At 35.2% G+C, this 17507-nt stretch overlaps 1 protein-coding gene across 1 annotated transcript; it reads left to right on the top strand.

Moving 5' to 3' along the window:
• The first annotated feature begins 12241 nt into the window (after nucleotides 1-12241).
• Nucleotides 12242-16929, top strand: LOC132284056 (glucan endo-1,3-beta-glucosidase 2). The gene is made up of 4 exons (XM_059786113.1): nucleotides 12242-12616; nucleotides 14996-16249; nucleotides 16373-16400; nucleotides 16494-16929. The coding sequence occupies exons 1-4, from the start codon at nucleotides 12517-12519 to the stop codon at nucleotides 16642-16644; spliced, it is 1533 nt and encodes a 510-aa protein (XP_059642096.1). The 5' UTR covers nucleotides 12242-12516; the 3' UTR covers nucleotides 16645-16929.
• The last annotated feature ends 578 nt before the right edge of the window (nucleotides 16930-17507 follow it).

Below are 17507 nucleotides of genomic sequence, written 5' to 3' on the forward strand. Positions count from 1 at the left end.
TTTTTTTAGAGCCACATTAACGTTTTAGAGTCTCCAAATTTTAGCTATCTGCATTTTCACTCTCCAAAAATTTTAATATTTTAATATTTTTTAAATTTTTAATAAATTATTTTTTTTCTATTTGTTAGGAACAAAAAAATTGTTTGATTAACCAATATATATAGCAGTTAAGGCATTGTTTGGGTCAGTCAAACAGTACCTAAAACGGCTATAATGTCAATGGGAACATTAAAATTTTTGAAAAAGAAAAAAATTCACTTTTTTCTAATTTTTAAAAACTTTTTTTGGCCTAAAAAAGCCTTTAAGGCACTGTTTGGCTGACGGCACTATTTGTGTCAGCTAAATAGTGCCTTAACGGCTCTTTAGTTCAATTATGTTGAGGGGAAAAAAAAAGTCCAAAAAATACTAAAAAATTGATTTTTAGAAGGAAAAAAAAATCACTGCCAAAAACGCCCTTATATGTATTCTGGGCTACAGTGTACTAGACCACAAAAGTTAAAAATCCGTAGGTTAGAAGCCTACAATCACAAACTGGGTCGCCCTTTTTGGCGACCCATTCCGCGACCCAAAACATGGGGCCAATTTTTTAGAGATTCTATTGGAGCAATCTAATAGCTAAAAGAGGCCCAGAATCTCTAAATTTTGGGCGTTGGAGTTGTTCTAACGTGGTAACCCGGGTTTCAAGTAAAGAGGGCAACAAACGAATTGGGACAAAGGCCCTTTCCATACCCGTCTCGTTTAAATTTTGCTATCTCATTTAAAATCGTTTACAAAATAACTTTTGCGCCTCATTCTAATCTTGTTTAAGATTCCATCCCCTTCTCACATGCTTCGCCCTATTTAAAATTTCACTCATCTCTTTTTTACCTAATCATGCCCCTATTAGAATGTCACTGTTTTTAATTCTTTCTTCTTTTTTTCCTAAACATTTTTCAATTATTTTCATTGGGAAATGAATCAATCATGATAGAATAAGTGTAATCAATTATGATATATAAACAATATAATCCAACACCTCCTTAAATTTAAGGTAGGTTATATGAAGTCATCTTGAGTTTGGAGACAATATCGCGGAAGCAACCTGGCTTAAGCGATTTGGTGAAGATGTATACTATCTAATCATGAGAAATAATAGACGCAACTATAAAGTCTTCCGAATAAGGTGATTATGAGCAAGATGGTAATCAATCTCAATGTGTTAAATGATCATTGTGTACAATATGGATTGCATTCCTATTGTCATAATAGATAAAATTGGTAGTGGATAAGGAAACTCTCGTGTCCTGAACGAGCAAACGCAACCACAGAAACTCATAAACATTATCAGCAAGTGCCCCCGTACTTAGCTTGTGTACTAGACCGAGCAACCACAACTTGTTTTTTACTACCCAATAGATGAGTGATGTAACTATGGGGTCCGAATTGCTAACCGGGCCTTACCCGAACCCGATGACACACTAGGGGTAAAATGGTAATTTTATAATATGAGAGGATAATATGCCCTTAAACTAGTCAAATGAAGTTTAAAACAATCATTCTAGTCATTTCATGACATTTTAAGGGGTTTTACGGTCATTGGTTATAATTTCCCAAAAGTGTCTTTACCGGTTCAAGGGAAATTTCGACACTGTTACACTAAAACAATCATATTTCTCAACATAAATGTAATTTGAAGATTAGGTTAGTCTAATTAGAAAGTTAACTCAGAATCCTTGAAAATGGACTCAAGAATGACCCTATTTGGGTTCGGAATGAAGAAGTTTTGCCACACGAAATCAAATGATCCAGGCTGTCAAACTGTGAAAGTTAAAAAATGTACTAGGGACTTGAACTGGTTCAATGGGGCTGAACTTGTTCAAGTTGGGCAGTGTGCCCAACCGTGAACCAAAGGCACTTCTTGAACTGGTTCAATGGGGCTGAACAGGTTCAAGATGACCAGAATCTTGAAATGCCCCAGAAACCTTAAAATTGTGAACTTGTGCATATAGACACCCCTTTGGTCCCTTGGTGACCACATTTAAGGTCTAAACCTGTCCCAATTCATGCATTCAATAGTGTGTAAAAACATACTTAAACTCTCGTGCCTTCAATTAAACTGAATACGAGTCCAATACATCGATTAAAGATCTAATTATAAAAATCTCATTTTATACAATTTCAAAAGAATTAAATACAAAGAATGAGGCCTTCATGGCCAAACTTATATAGCTTTAATAAAAATGAAATGAAATCCTAACTAAATCAATATCCATGGATACATATCATTCACCGACTTATCTCCGAATTCCTAAAAAATGTTAATGATAATAGGTTGAGCTCAACAACTCAGTAGAAAAAGCCTAAAGTACATTCCTAAAAATCCGGTGAGCCGCAACCAAAGAAAAGGAGATCAAATAAAAGTTATCATGGGATTATAAATCATATCAACATACATGAATTTCACAAATTCACAAACCATTCCATCACATATGAAATGCAAATGCTCCCTTTTTTCTTTCCAACCCAACCTCGCTAAAACCTTCATAACCATCACCTTAACTTACAACACAAACCATCATCTCACTTCCTAACCTTCTCTCCCACATCAAACATTCATCCTCTCTACTCAGCTCATGCTAAGAATATGCATATCATACTATCATTCATCAATATACAAATCATTAATTACATCACAATTATCATAACAAAACACCCAAATATAAAAATTGATCATATAAATTATACTTTTGCATTTTCTAATAGAAAATAGCATGCTTGGCACAAATACAAGAAACCATCATATTCTCAACCCACAACAATTAAATCAACACGATCTCATGTTTAACATCACAACAGAAATTTACAAACTAAGCATGCTTCACAACATCAAAATTTTCATGTAAGAAAGTACATAGAAACTCACTAAAATTATAAGACTTATAATTTAAACTTTCCTTACCTCAAGATGATTAGCTAAACAAGCCCTAAGCTTCCCAAGATTCGAAATCCTTCTAAACCTCAGCAATATTGGCCTCAATTTGAAGCTCATGCCAATCTCTCAAACTTCCCTTCTTGCTCATGCTCAAAATCCCACCTTAAACTCTCCAAATCAAAGCTTGAATGATAAATGGCATATATGTGCATAGTTAGAGAGAGAGAATGAGGGAGAGAGATACCCGAAAAATGAGAAGAAAAAAAAAAAAAAGTGAGGGCTTAGTCTTGTAATTGAAGACTTGGCCCTCAGGGTGCCACTTGTCCAAATCTTGTGGACTACTAAATTTAGGCAAAGTTACTTTCTTGCCCTTGGTCTTCTATTGTAATAACATGCCTGCCCCTAAAATATATTCTCAATGAATACATAAATATGCATATATATACACACACGCATATATAAAATGTCAATGACGCCCCTCACTTAAGATGAGAAAACCGAGAGAAGTTCCCGAGTCTGGAAATCATCCCGACTTTCTCAAAATTATAAAAAATGATACTGTCACTTCTAATTGACTTAAAATGATTAAAATAAATTTCCAAAACCCTTGGCTCAAGGAATTAACAAAAACAGCCCTCAGGACCCGCGTGACATGCAAAACAAGGCGATGATTAAAATAATTCAGGAAAAATCAAATAAATTCCAGAAAATAAAAAATAGAAAAAATTGGTAACACTACAAGTTAATCGCCAAGAAATAAACAAAAGCCTATGGTAAAATGACGATTTGTGGGATCGCCTGTCCAGTTTGCATCTGAATAGGTGTAACGACCCACACCAAGAGGTTCGGATCGCTACACGGGTCCTTACCCGAACTCGAGGCCACATAAGGGTACTATGGTCATTTTTCATCAATACAGTGGTTCTAGGGTCCCCAAAGGGCAAAATAGTCATTCGGCATGATCATATATGGCTTAGGACTCAAAAGAGTAAATCTGTCATTTAATAGGGTCATTCAATGGTTAGGAACATGTCTAGGGGTAATTATGTAATTATACTAAAGTTTGGGTCAAAATGCAATTACTGGACCATCTGTGCGCATACTTGGGTCATCTTATCGTTTAGATCAACATTTCAATAAAGACAACAAACTGCAGGGACCATCTGGGCGCACACATAAGGGGATTTGTGCACACAGTTGCCCATCTGTGCTTACACATAGGATGATTTGTGCACACAAGTGCCTAGGGTGCCCATATGTGTGAACACTTCAGAAGATCTGTGTGCATAAATGAAAGATCTGACCAAAATTGTTCACTGCCAAGGCATCTAAACCTTTAGATGGGAGCATCTAACCGTTCAGATGGTCCCCAAATCATATATGATTGTTTAGATCACTTCCTGAGCCTACTTTAACGCAATCCCAAGGCAACTGACATGAAAATTAAACCCCATAAAAATCATTGAACGTACAACCATTGCATTGAATCATCAAAATAACATCTAGTATTCATCATTGATCATTGAATCCCTATGTAAACATTCATACATCATTGAATGATAAAATTAAATCCAAAATAATATAATTACAAATCAAGACCTCCGTGGCCACAAATACAATGACTTCTCTTAAAACCGGCAAAAGCATAAGGTCAATACATGTTATAAAATATCCCAAACTAATGTATTTACAAAAAGATAACAAACATAATCATCAAACTACAACTAAGCTTGCAGGGGTGCTTCATCTACGACATCCTTGCCATTTCTTGAAAATGTTAGAATATAAGATGAGCACAACGGCTCAATAAAGATAGCCTAAAATACACCTCTTATAATCCCGTGAATCACACCAAAAACATATGATAACAAGAGAGAGGGATCATGTAATGGGGAAAGATATTATACATCAAACATTAAATTCCAAACCTTTCAATTATATTTGAAATGAATGCCATGAAGTGCATTCTCCCCATTTACGAAATCATTTCCGTCATAACACAACCCGCACCGAAAATGTTAACGCAACCCAACCCTAAGCGTCATGAAGGGAATTGACTAGCTATCCCTGACCTATGACGTCTCCCTAGTGTCATTTGGGGCCAAGGTAGTTAAACTACACACATCCAAACCGTCTTGTGCCCCTTTTCTAGATTGGTTAACCCGGGACCACATGGCACGACGTCCGTTTTCACAAAATCATTTTCAAAACTTTCAAAATCAACTTTATAAAACCGTTGGAAACCATTTAAAACATCATTTTCAACCCATAATCCAACCAATGTCCACGATATGCATGATATATCTTACCATTAACATTTCTTAAGGAAATCAACACAATACATCATCATTATAGCATGTTTTAAATCAAACACATCAAATCACCACATTGATAGCATGAATCATGTAAGGCAAATATCATTTCAAGAATATCAACTTGCAATTAATGACACATTCACATATACATCATGTGTTTCATCAAATATACATAATAGAAGACTCACAAAGATTAAAGACCTTGTAGTTTAGACTTCCTACCTCGAAGATGAAACCCAAGCTCAAGATACAAACCCGAAATCCACTAAATGCATGCAAAACTGGTGTCAAAATATAGCCCTTGTCAAGCTTAACACTTTATCAAACTATAGCTCTTCACAAATCCTTCTCCTTCATGGAGAAATCTTAAAGAGAAGGTGGAAGAAAAAAAAAGAAAAATAGATGTGAGAGAGAGTGTGCCGAGAGAGAGGGTGATAGTGGTTGGTGTAAATGTAATCCAAGGCTTATTCTTAGCCTTTTAAAATGAGTGGCCCAAAATGAGTATTCCATTTGACTTACCAATGTACCAAAATAACCTCTCTCTTATCACAACCACAACACATGCCACATAAATATCGTTCCCCAATAACCTACACACACACACACACATAACACCTTAATGTCCCAAGTGAATAAATAAACACATGCAATAAAAATAATCGGGTCCTATATGGTGTGTAAAACGATGCATGAAAAATAAAATTAAATAAATAAATTACCGAAAAATTCAGAACATTACAATATATGTGAAGAATAAGCGATGATGAAAAAGATAAATATAACCCATGAAACATGGTGCATTTGAGATAACGAATTATGCGAATAATTGCGCTCAAATGAGTAGATCTAAAAGCAGTAATGAATTGACTAACTATATGGACGACATGAGAGGTGTCTAGATGTGATACCGCTTGATTCTAGAACACGGGCTGATTAGGTCCGCGCACAAAATCGAAGGATATCAAACAATTAAAAATAAACAAGCACATAATACAAGAGAAATAATAATAAAATAAACAAATGTCGCTAAAAGGGAAAACTAAAATAATAATTAAATGATAAATCATCTAATACCATAATCTCTAGTAAAATCCCATCATAATAATAAATCTCCAGTGTACAACTCGAGAATCCAAATATCATGAACCCCTAAATAAACTAATCCTATAAACTGAAATAAATAATATCTAAGTCTAAACATGAAATAAACCAAATAATATCCTACGTCATCAAATCCGGAAGAATGAATAGGAATGTCTCTGATCAGCACGAATAACCTCTGAATCTGGAACTAGCGTGGACCTGAAAAATAAATTGTGGGTTAGGCCCACGAGCAAGCCCTTCTACTACGACCCAATCAGAGAACCGATAATTAATACATCCCTAGCAAAACTCATGTTATATCTATATAGTCGATATATATATATAAATACACACTAAGACTCTCACTAGTAATAGGGCAGTCTCAACCATGTAACAAACATTATACGCACACAAAGTGGTCATAAATACCGTCATTTACAAGGGTACATATCTCTTATTCCAGCTATCTATCCAAATTCGGCAATATACACCTCGTACCTAAATACAGATCCTGAGACCTCGAGCTCGTATCATGGCTCTCACACACACACACATATATAATATCAATAAATAAATGCAATATCTAACAACGACACAATGTAGCGTGTCTTGACTTACCTACTCATCAAATATCAAAGCCATATCCAAAGAACACCAATTCATATAATTAAATCATAATCAATATCATGAAATTAATTAGACTGATATAACATTATCCAAAATGATTTGCAACTTATAGTTAAATTAATCATTTATTAATATAGTTACGTGTATTAATATATAACACGTACTTTATACAATTTACCAATTAGAACAATATTTTCATTCTTCACTAAAAATAGTAAAATCAACCAACCACTAACCTAGTGTCCAAAAGTGGTTATAATAATTATTCAAATGACACGTTACACGTTATATAAATATTGAGGATTAATCAGCCAACATCTAACCAATACATCATTATCCTATTGGTTATAACAATTCTACGATATAATATATATCTAACAACTTATATAATGTTGGATATAATTTTACCAATAAGTAACCAATGCTACGTAATCCAAACAACCAATACCGATTTAAATAAACAACCAATACCTATTTAAAGTGTTAAAACAAACCAGACACCATTAAATTCAGACAACAAAAAGTGTCATACCTTAATAGGAAGTTTCGGTCGACCAATACCCTGATTCAGTTGGCCGAAATATCCAAACCAATCGACCGATACACTTCTATCGGTCGACCGAAACATGCTATCTGCTACTTCGCGACTTTTGTTTCAAACCTGCAACTCCTCTGGTTCGGGCCTAAATTATTGCATCTAAGTCCCATATCATCACCAATGTTATATATGATGAAAATACACAAGCCCCAACAATTAAAATAAAGAATCATACATTAATTTGAGAAATCAAACAAGTAAAAACATATATTTATGAAAGTATGTAAAACAGTTTACCAAATTCATATAACATCAAATTTAATCCATTTAATTCTCTGTTTTAGTCCCTAAAATGTAGCATAAGATGTAGAGACTACATATTCAAAGAGGAAGAGATAGAAAAGAGTCTTGCCTTATGATTTTTGGATTGAAAATTAAATACACAACCCTCTGTAAAAATCCCTGTTCTTCCTCCTTAACTCCGGCAACTGTTTGTGCCTCTGTCCCTCTTTTCCAATCACTTTTTCCTCTTATTTCTTTCTTTCTGGCCGTCTCCCTCTCTTATCTCTCTCGTGTAAATCTATGCGCCTCTCTTTTTCTATTCATGTTCTCTAAACCCCTCCTTCTAACTACACACACACGCGCGCGCATACTAATATATTAATCCCAACCCTAAACTGACTAATCTAATAATAATTATTATTATACTAATAACCAAATATACATATATACACACACACACACACACACACACACACACACATATATCCCCATCCAATATAATGGCCATAATCCTTCTTCAACACCTAAGCCTTCTCCAATTAGCCCAAACCCACAGTTTGGGTTCATTAAACTTAAAACCCAATCTATGGCTAAATAAAATAAATAATTAAACAAGCAAAATGCACAATTAAACAATTTAAAGTCACACAACTAAGTAATGACAAATAATGCACATTAAATATCCACTTAAATCACCTAAACAATTAGCTAATGAACACAATAATCATTTAATAAAATATTTAGCCCAAAAAAATATAATTAAAAATGCAATTAAAAATAAATAAATTAAATGCTCCCAAACTGGCAACCAGCTGTCGATACAAGATGCAATCACGAAAAGATTTTCCATCATGTGGATTAAGTCTCACAGTGCGCTCGAGTGGGGGTATCTGTAATTTTATTATTAGTTATTATAACTTTCGAGATAATATCGGAACTGTACTTGGCTTGAGTAGGGTAGCCACCATCAACAGTTATAGTGACCTCAAGACTAAGAAAATAACTGAGAGGTCTAAAATCCATCATCTTAAACTGATGATTGAGAAACTGTTTAAGCTCCTAAATTTCTATTAAATAATTTTCATTGATGATCATATTATCAATATAAAGTAAAAGAATAATGATACCCCGGTCAGCGCGTTGGATGAATAAAGCTGAGTCATAAAAGCTAGCAAAACATATAAGACGAGAAATAGTCTGGCTGAAAAGAGTGCGACATTGATGAAAATATTGCCCTCGAATTCGATAGAAAGTGTAGTACAGGGAGTGATTATAGCGGTTGTGACATCTCTTGTGATGAGAGGATGTTCACTGAAAAGGCACAATTTGAGAAGCAGTTGATGGCATAAAAAAAACACGTGGGAGTCTGCAAACATGTTGTCTTTTGGCCAAGCTCTTTGAGAACAACATGAATAGGATGAAAAATCTTATTTTGTACCGTTTAGAAAATTCCAAATGTAAAAATAGACAAAAAATATGGAATCAGCGCAAAACTTTTGGTTGGATAAATAGGTTTTAAAAAAGTTTATATTGTTGCTGATGTGACACAATTGCTAATGTGGCAGGTGACGTGACACGAAAAATGGGGTTAGTGCTGACGTGTTATTTTACCTAGCTACTGAAGTGGTAGATAATGTCGCAAATGACGTAGCGTTCTGCTTATGTGGTTACTGATGACATGGCATTCCGTATATGTTGCAGGCATGTAAAGGCGCGTGACAACGCTTATTGAAGCGTGGAGGCGCGTATTGGAGCGGAGGAAATGACATAACTTGTAGCGGCGCATGGGGTGCATACAAGGTTGTTTTTTATGGCATCGAGATGGTCTTAGTCTAGACTTTTCGTATGATATAATCATAATAGAGAAAGGACTTATAGAATACATGTTTCAGACACTGAATAAAATATATGTTTTGATTGGCTATTGGAACATAAAGAAGAATAAAAAAGAATGGATGGCTCTGATACATTAGAATAACCGTAATATTCTTTATTAAATTGAAGAAATTACAATGTAGATAAAACACCTATATGTATGTATATATATAGGTGAGGAATGAAATAAGTGAGTATCATACAAACTAGGATATGTGAGAGCATTCGGTATAGGAGCAATTTTTGTTAATTAGCGGTTAATATTGCTAGGATTAGTAATGGTGTGAGGATAGCAAAAGGCGGGTCCCATGACAAGGCTACCAATACCACTCGCAGCAGGTAATATACCTATTGCTATCCATGAACGGGTTGTGAGATTATTTATTAATTGCGTGGCCACATAATTTGGACATGTGATATATTTCATTAATTATAGGTTAAGTAAATAGATATCAGATTAATATTATATTTTTTGGTCAACTTATAAATTACCTTTTTGGTAATTAATTATTGGAGAACTATTTTTCTATTTATTCCTTATTTTGATGGAGAGTGGAATTAAGGTTACTAAAAGGAAAACCGGTGCTCTCTATGCTATTATAAAGTGCATATCTCCCATCAATTATTTATGTTAATAAAAACAACACGTATAATGTTTATGTGTGCAAAAGGCGAAGAGAGAGAAATCAATTTTCACGCTTTGCCTATTGTTCAGAGTTGCGGCTTAGTTCATTGTTAAAAGATCTCGACATTGGACTTGATCTCAACAAAGTTTGCTATCATGGATCGAGGTATTTATATCTAACTATTTATTTATTCATTACAGGTATGCGAGAATAAAGAAGTTTTAACATTTGGAATTCATGTTTATTTGTGATGAATGATTGACACGAATTATTAAAGCTTACACGGTTCCACATGAGACTAATTGTCAACAATTGCTAATGGCTCAATTTTTAACTTTACAAAAGCTTTGATTCTTCTTCTTAAAACTGCTATGTTAATTAAGAAAAATAAATTACAATGTTTGAAAAAAATAATAATAAATTTCCTGTGCTACAAAATGTGAAAATAATATTTATAATTTTAATTATTTTGTTTTTTTATTTTTATTTTTGAAAAAATATGTATGATTTTTATTTGTTTGCCTTATGAATTTTTTTTCTTTAAAATGTGTCAACAAATATATGAGAAAAGGCAACCAAAAAATAAAAAAATAAATAGATATATGAGAAAAAAAAATAAAAAATAGTGATTAACCATACTGATGTGGCCCTAGCAAGCCACATATGCATTGCTAGCCGATATTGCTAACCTGAATTCCGAGTAGGCTATATGTAAGGCAAGTAGGTATATATTTATGGAATGAGTAACGGATCAAGCGAAAAGTCTCGATCTATACGAAAGGTATTGATTTTTTGTTTCTTTCGGTTTCATGGATAGCATCAAATCCCGACTTTCTACTATGAAACGTAAAGCGCTTGGCTAATGGGCAAAGGAGCCTGAAAAATAATTTAGCAAATCATATTCCAACTCCCCATCCCATTTCTATATTTTTCTTTTTGGCTCCATTGCTAATAATTACAATTAATAGATTATCTACAGAAAGCAAATGAAACTCATACTTACATGTTTTTGCGTGTTTTATGTTACGAGGAAGTGTTGTGAGTCTTGATATCAATTGTTTTTTTTTCTTTACTTCATTTTATTAATTATCTCGACAAATCAAATATAAAATGAAAAATGTACGTCAGTGTCAAATTTAGATGCACGTGATTATTAGATACTTCATAATCTTATATAAATAAAAACAAGTATGTTAATGTGTGAATGTGTATTACCAATGAAAAAAAAAAAAACAAAAAACCTTGGCCATCTCATAGGAATTTTTTTCCCCTCATCCACTTCATTCCATTAATTATTGACAAGTCAAATAAATAATTATTTATTGAAAACGAAAAAAATGGTGATAACTCAAACAAGTGATTAACAATTTAACATCAATTCATTCATTTTTTTTTCTTTCCCCCTATGCTTGTTCTCTATTTATTATTATTATTATTTTTTTGGAAACAGGAACTCCTTTGGGCGGGGTCTTCACCCCAAGTTACAAACTTGTGTCATACGCACCGGTTCCTCAACACGCGCAGCAATCAATCGAGAGGAATAGATGGCTTAGTGTATATATATATATTTTATACAACAAATAATTTGAACATTCACTCTGTACGACCGACAGAAAAGTTCATCAGTCCCAGACCCACAATTTTTGTTGAAATGCTACTATCACTTCAATTTTTAATGTCAAATACACCTCGTTTTAAGTCAAATAAAATGAAATACAGTGGTGGCATAAAAGTATATGAAGAAAAAAAAAATTGGTCGATAGTGGTAATGAGGGAAAATGTTTTACCAGGATAAAAAAGGTTAAAAATTGAACACAAGAGACAATGTAAAAGCCTAGAAAAGAATAAAGAAGTACAAAATATGACCGTTGAAAAACCAGCTACGTTTTCCAGTGAATGCGGTGGGCCATGTTTTCTCTACATGCACAATTGCACAGAAAAAAACCAAAACTGCTGAAAAAGCCTGTAACGGCTACCAACAAAGTGTGTTGTTCGGTTCTAGGCAAAGAGAGATGCTAAGTGCAATGCTCTAGGCAAATAACCCAAGCTGCTTGCTTTGCTATGGACCCAGAAGATGATTCCTTAGCCGTCTGATCTTCTGACAAATTAACTACACGTGATTGATGACAGATCCCACTATCTCATAAATACCCCCAACCCATCGTCCTTACCCCACTCTCTTTTTTCTTGATTTTGTTTTCACTCCCCATCTTCATCACTCCACTGCCCTTAATAGCCCCCCCTCTCTCTCTAAATTTGATGGGTTTCATTCGAATCGTTGAGAGAGTTTGTTCTGAAAATTCAATGGCGTTGCTGATTCTTCTTCTCTTAGCAGTCTCTATTGTTTCTGCAGATGAAGGTGAGTCTTTTTTAATTATCTCTTCTATTTCCTTTGGTTCTTCCTCTGAGTTCATTGTTTCCATTTTCTATAGGATTATCATTTGGTTGCTTAATATATATATTTCCCTAAGATTTGTTGGTGTTGGTGCATGTTTTAGCTGGCTTGAAGAGATGGGTATTATGTAAATTACCTATATGTGCTATTTGAACTCGTGTCCAACTGAATCTATCAATGGAATTGCAACCCACTCCTTTTCCCTAAATTGAAAACCAGTATTGATTTTCTTTTTAACTAGTATTTTGTACAGTATTTAAAATGAGCTGATTTTTATTGGGCATAAAGGAAGAAAATAGAAAATGCTCACAAACATAATTTTTAGTATATAATGAATGCCAATATACAGTGATGTGCAAGTGGCATGTTTGAAGCTTGAAAGCATACCTCTCAGAAGAAAAAAGACAAAAGAAAAGAGGTTTACAGAGTGAGGATTCTCTATCTTCTCTGAAGTTTTCTAGGTTGGCTTTTAATGTGAGTAATAAAGGAGGACAGTAGTGGGGTAGAGAGTTCAGATACCTCGTAGACAAGTAGTATAAACAATGTTTATGTTGTTGCTAAATGTAAATAAAAGGAGGGTCCTGCGTTGTCACTGATAGATATGTGTATGTTGGAGGACAGCTGTTTTTTAGATTTTCTTCCTCCGTGTTTATCAAGACTTGTTGACCATTCTATCCCCTGGACCTCTGCCTTGAAAAACTAGTGGTCATTTCGGAGCATGGAGTAATTTTGAAGACTATGGTAACCGTTCAATTTCATCGATTTAGTCTTAAGTGGGACCCACTTCACTCCCGGTGACAAGTCACGAAGATACACCACAGTCCCAAATCATTCCCCTCGGAATATATGTATGACATATACTGGATGATTTCTTAAAAGATCGTTTGCCTCAGTCATGTCGAACTGTAAAAGGTTATTAATTTTAGCATTCTGGTGGTTAGCACTTGGAAATTAGGACTTGGACCACTTGAGAGACCTATGGAATGCTGCTTTATGACAGTATTCGGATTTTTGGATAGATATGAGAACATGACATGCTGCATTGTGTCTCCATATTATGAAGCATATGTCCAATAATTGCTTCCAATTGATAATGGTGTGACTACTTTTGTTACTGTATGTCCTATTTCTTGTACACTACTTTAGTTGAATTGATACCATAACTATATGCAAATTTTGTCGGCTTCACTAAGAAACAATTGAAAGAAGTTTTAGAGTTGATACGAATCTGTGGAAAAAAAGTTGAAAAGATTGATAGAAAATTTGTTGATTGTTTTTTTTTTTTTCATTTTTATTTAATTTTGTCCTCTTTATAAATAATATTGTAACTATGAAAATGAAAAGCATAAGCTTATGGCTGACAACGGTTCATATCTATTACTAATGGGCCAGTGGCCTAACGGTATCAGCCTCTTATCTCCTAAAAGGAGGTTAGGGGTTCAAGTCTCATAAGAAACATGTGTGTGTAAAAAAAAAAAAAAAAAAAAAAAAAAAAAAAAAAGGAGGTCTATTGTGGGTGGAAACCCATGACGGACACCAGGTTAATTAATTTCTTAGGCCAAAGATCGCAGTTGGACAATCTTTTGGACTGCACTATTCATTAGAATCATGCTGTTGACATGTTGTCTGAAATTTCAACTCAGAATTAAATGTAATCATATTACATTGCAGTAGTAGGTATGTGACAATCGCGTAGATGGATCGAAGTTACATGTGTGCCAAAATTTTTTTTTCCAGTTTTTAATATTTGATCCACTAATTTAGAAAAATCTCCTTTGGACATCTCTCTTCGTGAAATGGGTTGATGTAGTGATCTGTTGGTTTAACTGCATTTAGTAGGTGCGTTACTTCAGACAATCATGACCAATCTGCTCTGCCACAGTGTCATCTCCTCTCTTCAGATTGTAGGTTTGGCAAATCCATGTTCTGCCACAAGGAATTTAAACACTTGTATATGCTAAAGTGAAATGTTTTCTATATGATCACTTGCTACAATGGAATTTAGATTCAAGTTATATGTGTCATTATTTGCTGAAGCTCTTTATTATTTTTCTAGCACTCTTTTGCCGGTAGGATTCTTGCCTAATATTCCATGTTATTACGAAGGTAGATAGAAATGAATTGAATTTTGTCATTGGACAGGGACTTTTCACTCTTCAGATGTTTTTTCTTTCTCTGGCAAATAACTCATACAATGCACCCTCTTTGCGCCATTTGGGACTTGAATCCCCAATCTTCCATTTTAGGAGATATATGAGATACACTCGTTCAAATGCTAAATCCTCTTTCCTTTTTTGCCCTATTTAATTTAAAGCATTACAATGACCTACTCCTTTCTTGCAGATGCATTTGTTGGCGTGAACATTGGAACAGACCTGTCAGACATGCCACACCCAACTCAAGTAGTAGCCCTCCTTAAAGCCCAGCAAATACGACATGTCCGGCTATACAATGCTGACCGTGGCATGCTTCTTGCACTTGCCAATACGGGCATTAAAGTTGCTGTCTCTGTCCCCAACGAACAGCTCTTGGGCATTGGTCAATCAAATTCTACTGCCGCTAATTGGGTCTCCCAGAATATTGTAGCACATTACCCAGCTACTAACATCACTACCATTTGTGTTGGCTCGGAGGTTCTAACCACCCTCCCTAATGCAGCGTCTATCCTCGTCAATGCCCTCAAGTTCATTCATTCAGCGCTCGTGGCATCCAATCTTGACAGGCAAGTCAAAGTTTCAACACCCATTTCTTCTTCCATTATCCTTGACTCATTCCCACCATCACAAGCCTTCTTTAACCACTCTTGGAATCCAGTTTTAGTCCCCATGCTTAAATTCTTGCAGTCAACAGGCTCGTATTTTATGCTAAATATATATCCTTATTATGATTACATGCAATCTAATGGCGTTATTCCATTAGATTATGCACTCTTCCGACCACTTCCCTCAAACAAAGAAGCCGTTGATGCTAATACTCTCCTTCACTACTCCAATGTCTTTGACGCTATGACTGATGCAGCTTACTTTGCAATGGCTTATCTTAATTTCACTAACATTCCTGTACTAGTAACTGAGTCAGGGTGGCCATCAAAAGGTGATGCTAATGAGCCAGATGCCACTTTAGATAATGCCAACACCTACAACAGCAATTTGATAAAGCATGTCCTCAATAAAACTGGGACGCCTAAACACCCCGGAATCACTGTTAGCACTTATATTTATGAGCTCTATAACGAGGATTTGAAGCCTGGGCCTGTGTCAGAAAAGAACTGGGGACTGTTTGATGCAAATGGGGTGCCCATTTACATTCTACACTTGACTGGCTCAGGGTTAATGCTGGCAAATGATACTACAAACCAGACTTACTGTGCTGCAAGGGAAGGTGCTGATCAAAAAATGCTGCAGGCTGCTTTAGATTGGGCTTGTGGACCTGGCAAGGTGGATTGTTCGCCTTTGTTGCAGGGGCAACCATGCTATGAACCGGACAGTGTGGCTGCACATGCAACTTATGCTTTTGACTCTTACTATCACAAGATGGGGAAGGCTTCAGGGACTTGCGACTTCAATGGCGTGGCTGCAATTACTACCACAGATCCAAGTAAGATTATAGCAATAGAGGAATTACATTTAGTGTTCTAGCTTCTTTTCATTTCATAGAATGTTTTATCAAGGGAATGGACCACCTGATTTATAGTACTTTCTTCTTGTTTTTGCGGTGCAGGCCATGGTTCTTGTGTATTTCAAGGGAGGTAATATTCACTTATTCAACAAAATAATCAAAAGATTGAAGTTTTAGTTCATTGATTGATAAGCAACTCATATTTTCATCCGTGTGCATGCAGTGGTGGCAAGAATGCAACATTTCTAAACAGCACAGCCCCGGCTTTGAATTCCACCGCCTCAGGCTCTCCTGCCCACTACCTTTCCGGTGGTGCTTTTACAAGTGCTGTAATTATAATCAAAGTTCTAGCATGGAGTGCAGTTTTCTTATAGATTGGCATGTTTTAGAATCATTCCGGCCAACTGGTGCTACCCGGCAGTTTTTCCCCCATTCCTTGCAGAACTGCAAATCATCCAATTTTGTTATTCCACAGAAAATATATGAAGTGGGGGGGTGGGAAGGTTGGTTGTAAGTGATCTTTTGGGTAGCAACCTGGTAGTTTTGGGAAGCAGTCCAATTAGTTTTGTACAAAGCAAGTTGAAGTGCCTGGATTGCAAGGCTTTGACTGATTTATTATTCTTTTTAAGTTATATCTATATGATTTTTTTTTGCCTTAACATCAATAATCTTGAAACAATATTTTTCATACTTTCAATTTAAATTCTGTATTCCTCTGAACATAAACATTTGTAATGTGAAACACATTACAAATATCGGATCATCCATCGAGTACAGGGAGTTAATTGTAGTAAAAATATAGTTATGTTGTGGCTCAGCCATGCTAAAGTCAGGAAGAATGTCAAAATGATTAGAGTTGAAGCAAGTTTCTTTCTTCTTTATTCATTTTGACTATCCTATCTTCTGTCGCCTTCAAATATGAAAGATGAGAAAAACAATGTTCAAATTCAAAAACCTGCCTGTAGGTACAAGAAATTTTTTGCAGAAACAAAAGAGGTAACACAACTGATCTTGAAGAACGAAGGAGAGGAAGCACATAATCGAAACAAGAAAGCCGCCGGGAGGACAACGAACCGTGAATCGGACTCGAAAAATGATGCAGCACAGGAGACATAGTGATAATGACGTCGCGAGTTCCAAGGCACAGCCACATCTGCCAACCGTTCGGATTCTCCCACGCCGCCAATTTGCAAGCCTCAATACTCATTAATTTCACCCTATTTCCGACCTTTGCAAA

Source organism: Cornus florida, unplaced genomic scaffold (genome assembly GCF_030987335.1).
Source record: "Cornus florida cultivar Cherokee Brave unplaced genomic scaffold, ASM3098733v1 CherokeeBrave_3.0.0_Hap2_Chr11, whole genome shotgun sequence".
In the NCBI taxonomy this organism is placed as follows: domain Eukaryota; kingdom Viridiplantae; phylum Streptophyta; class Magnoliopsida; order Cornales; family Cornaceae; genus Cornus; species Cornus florida.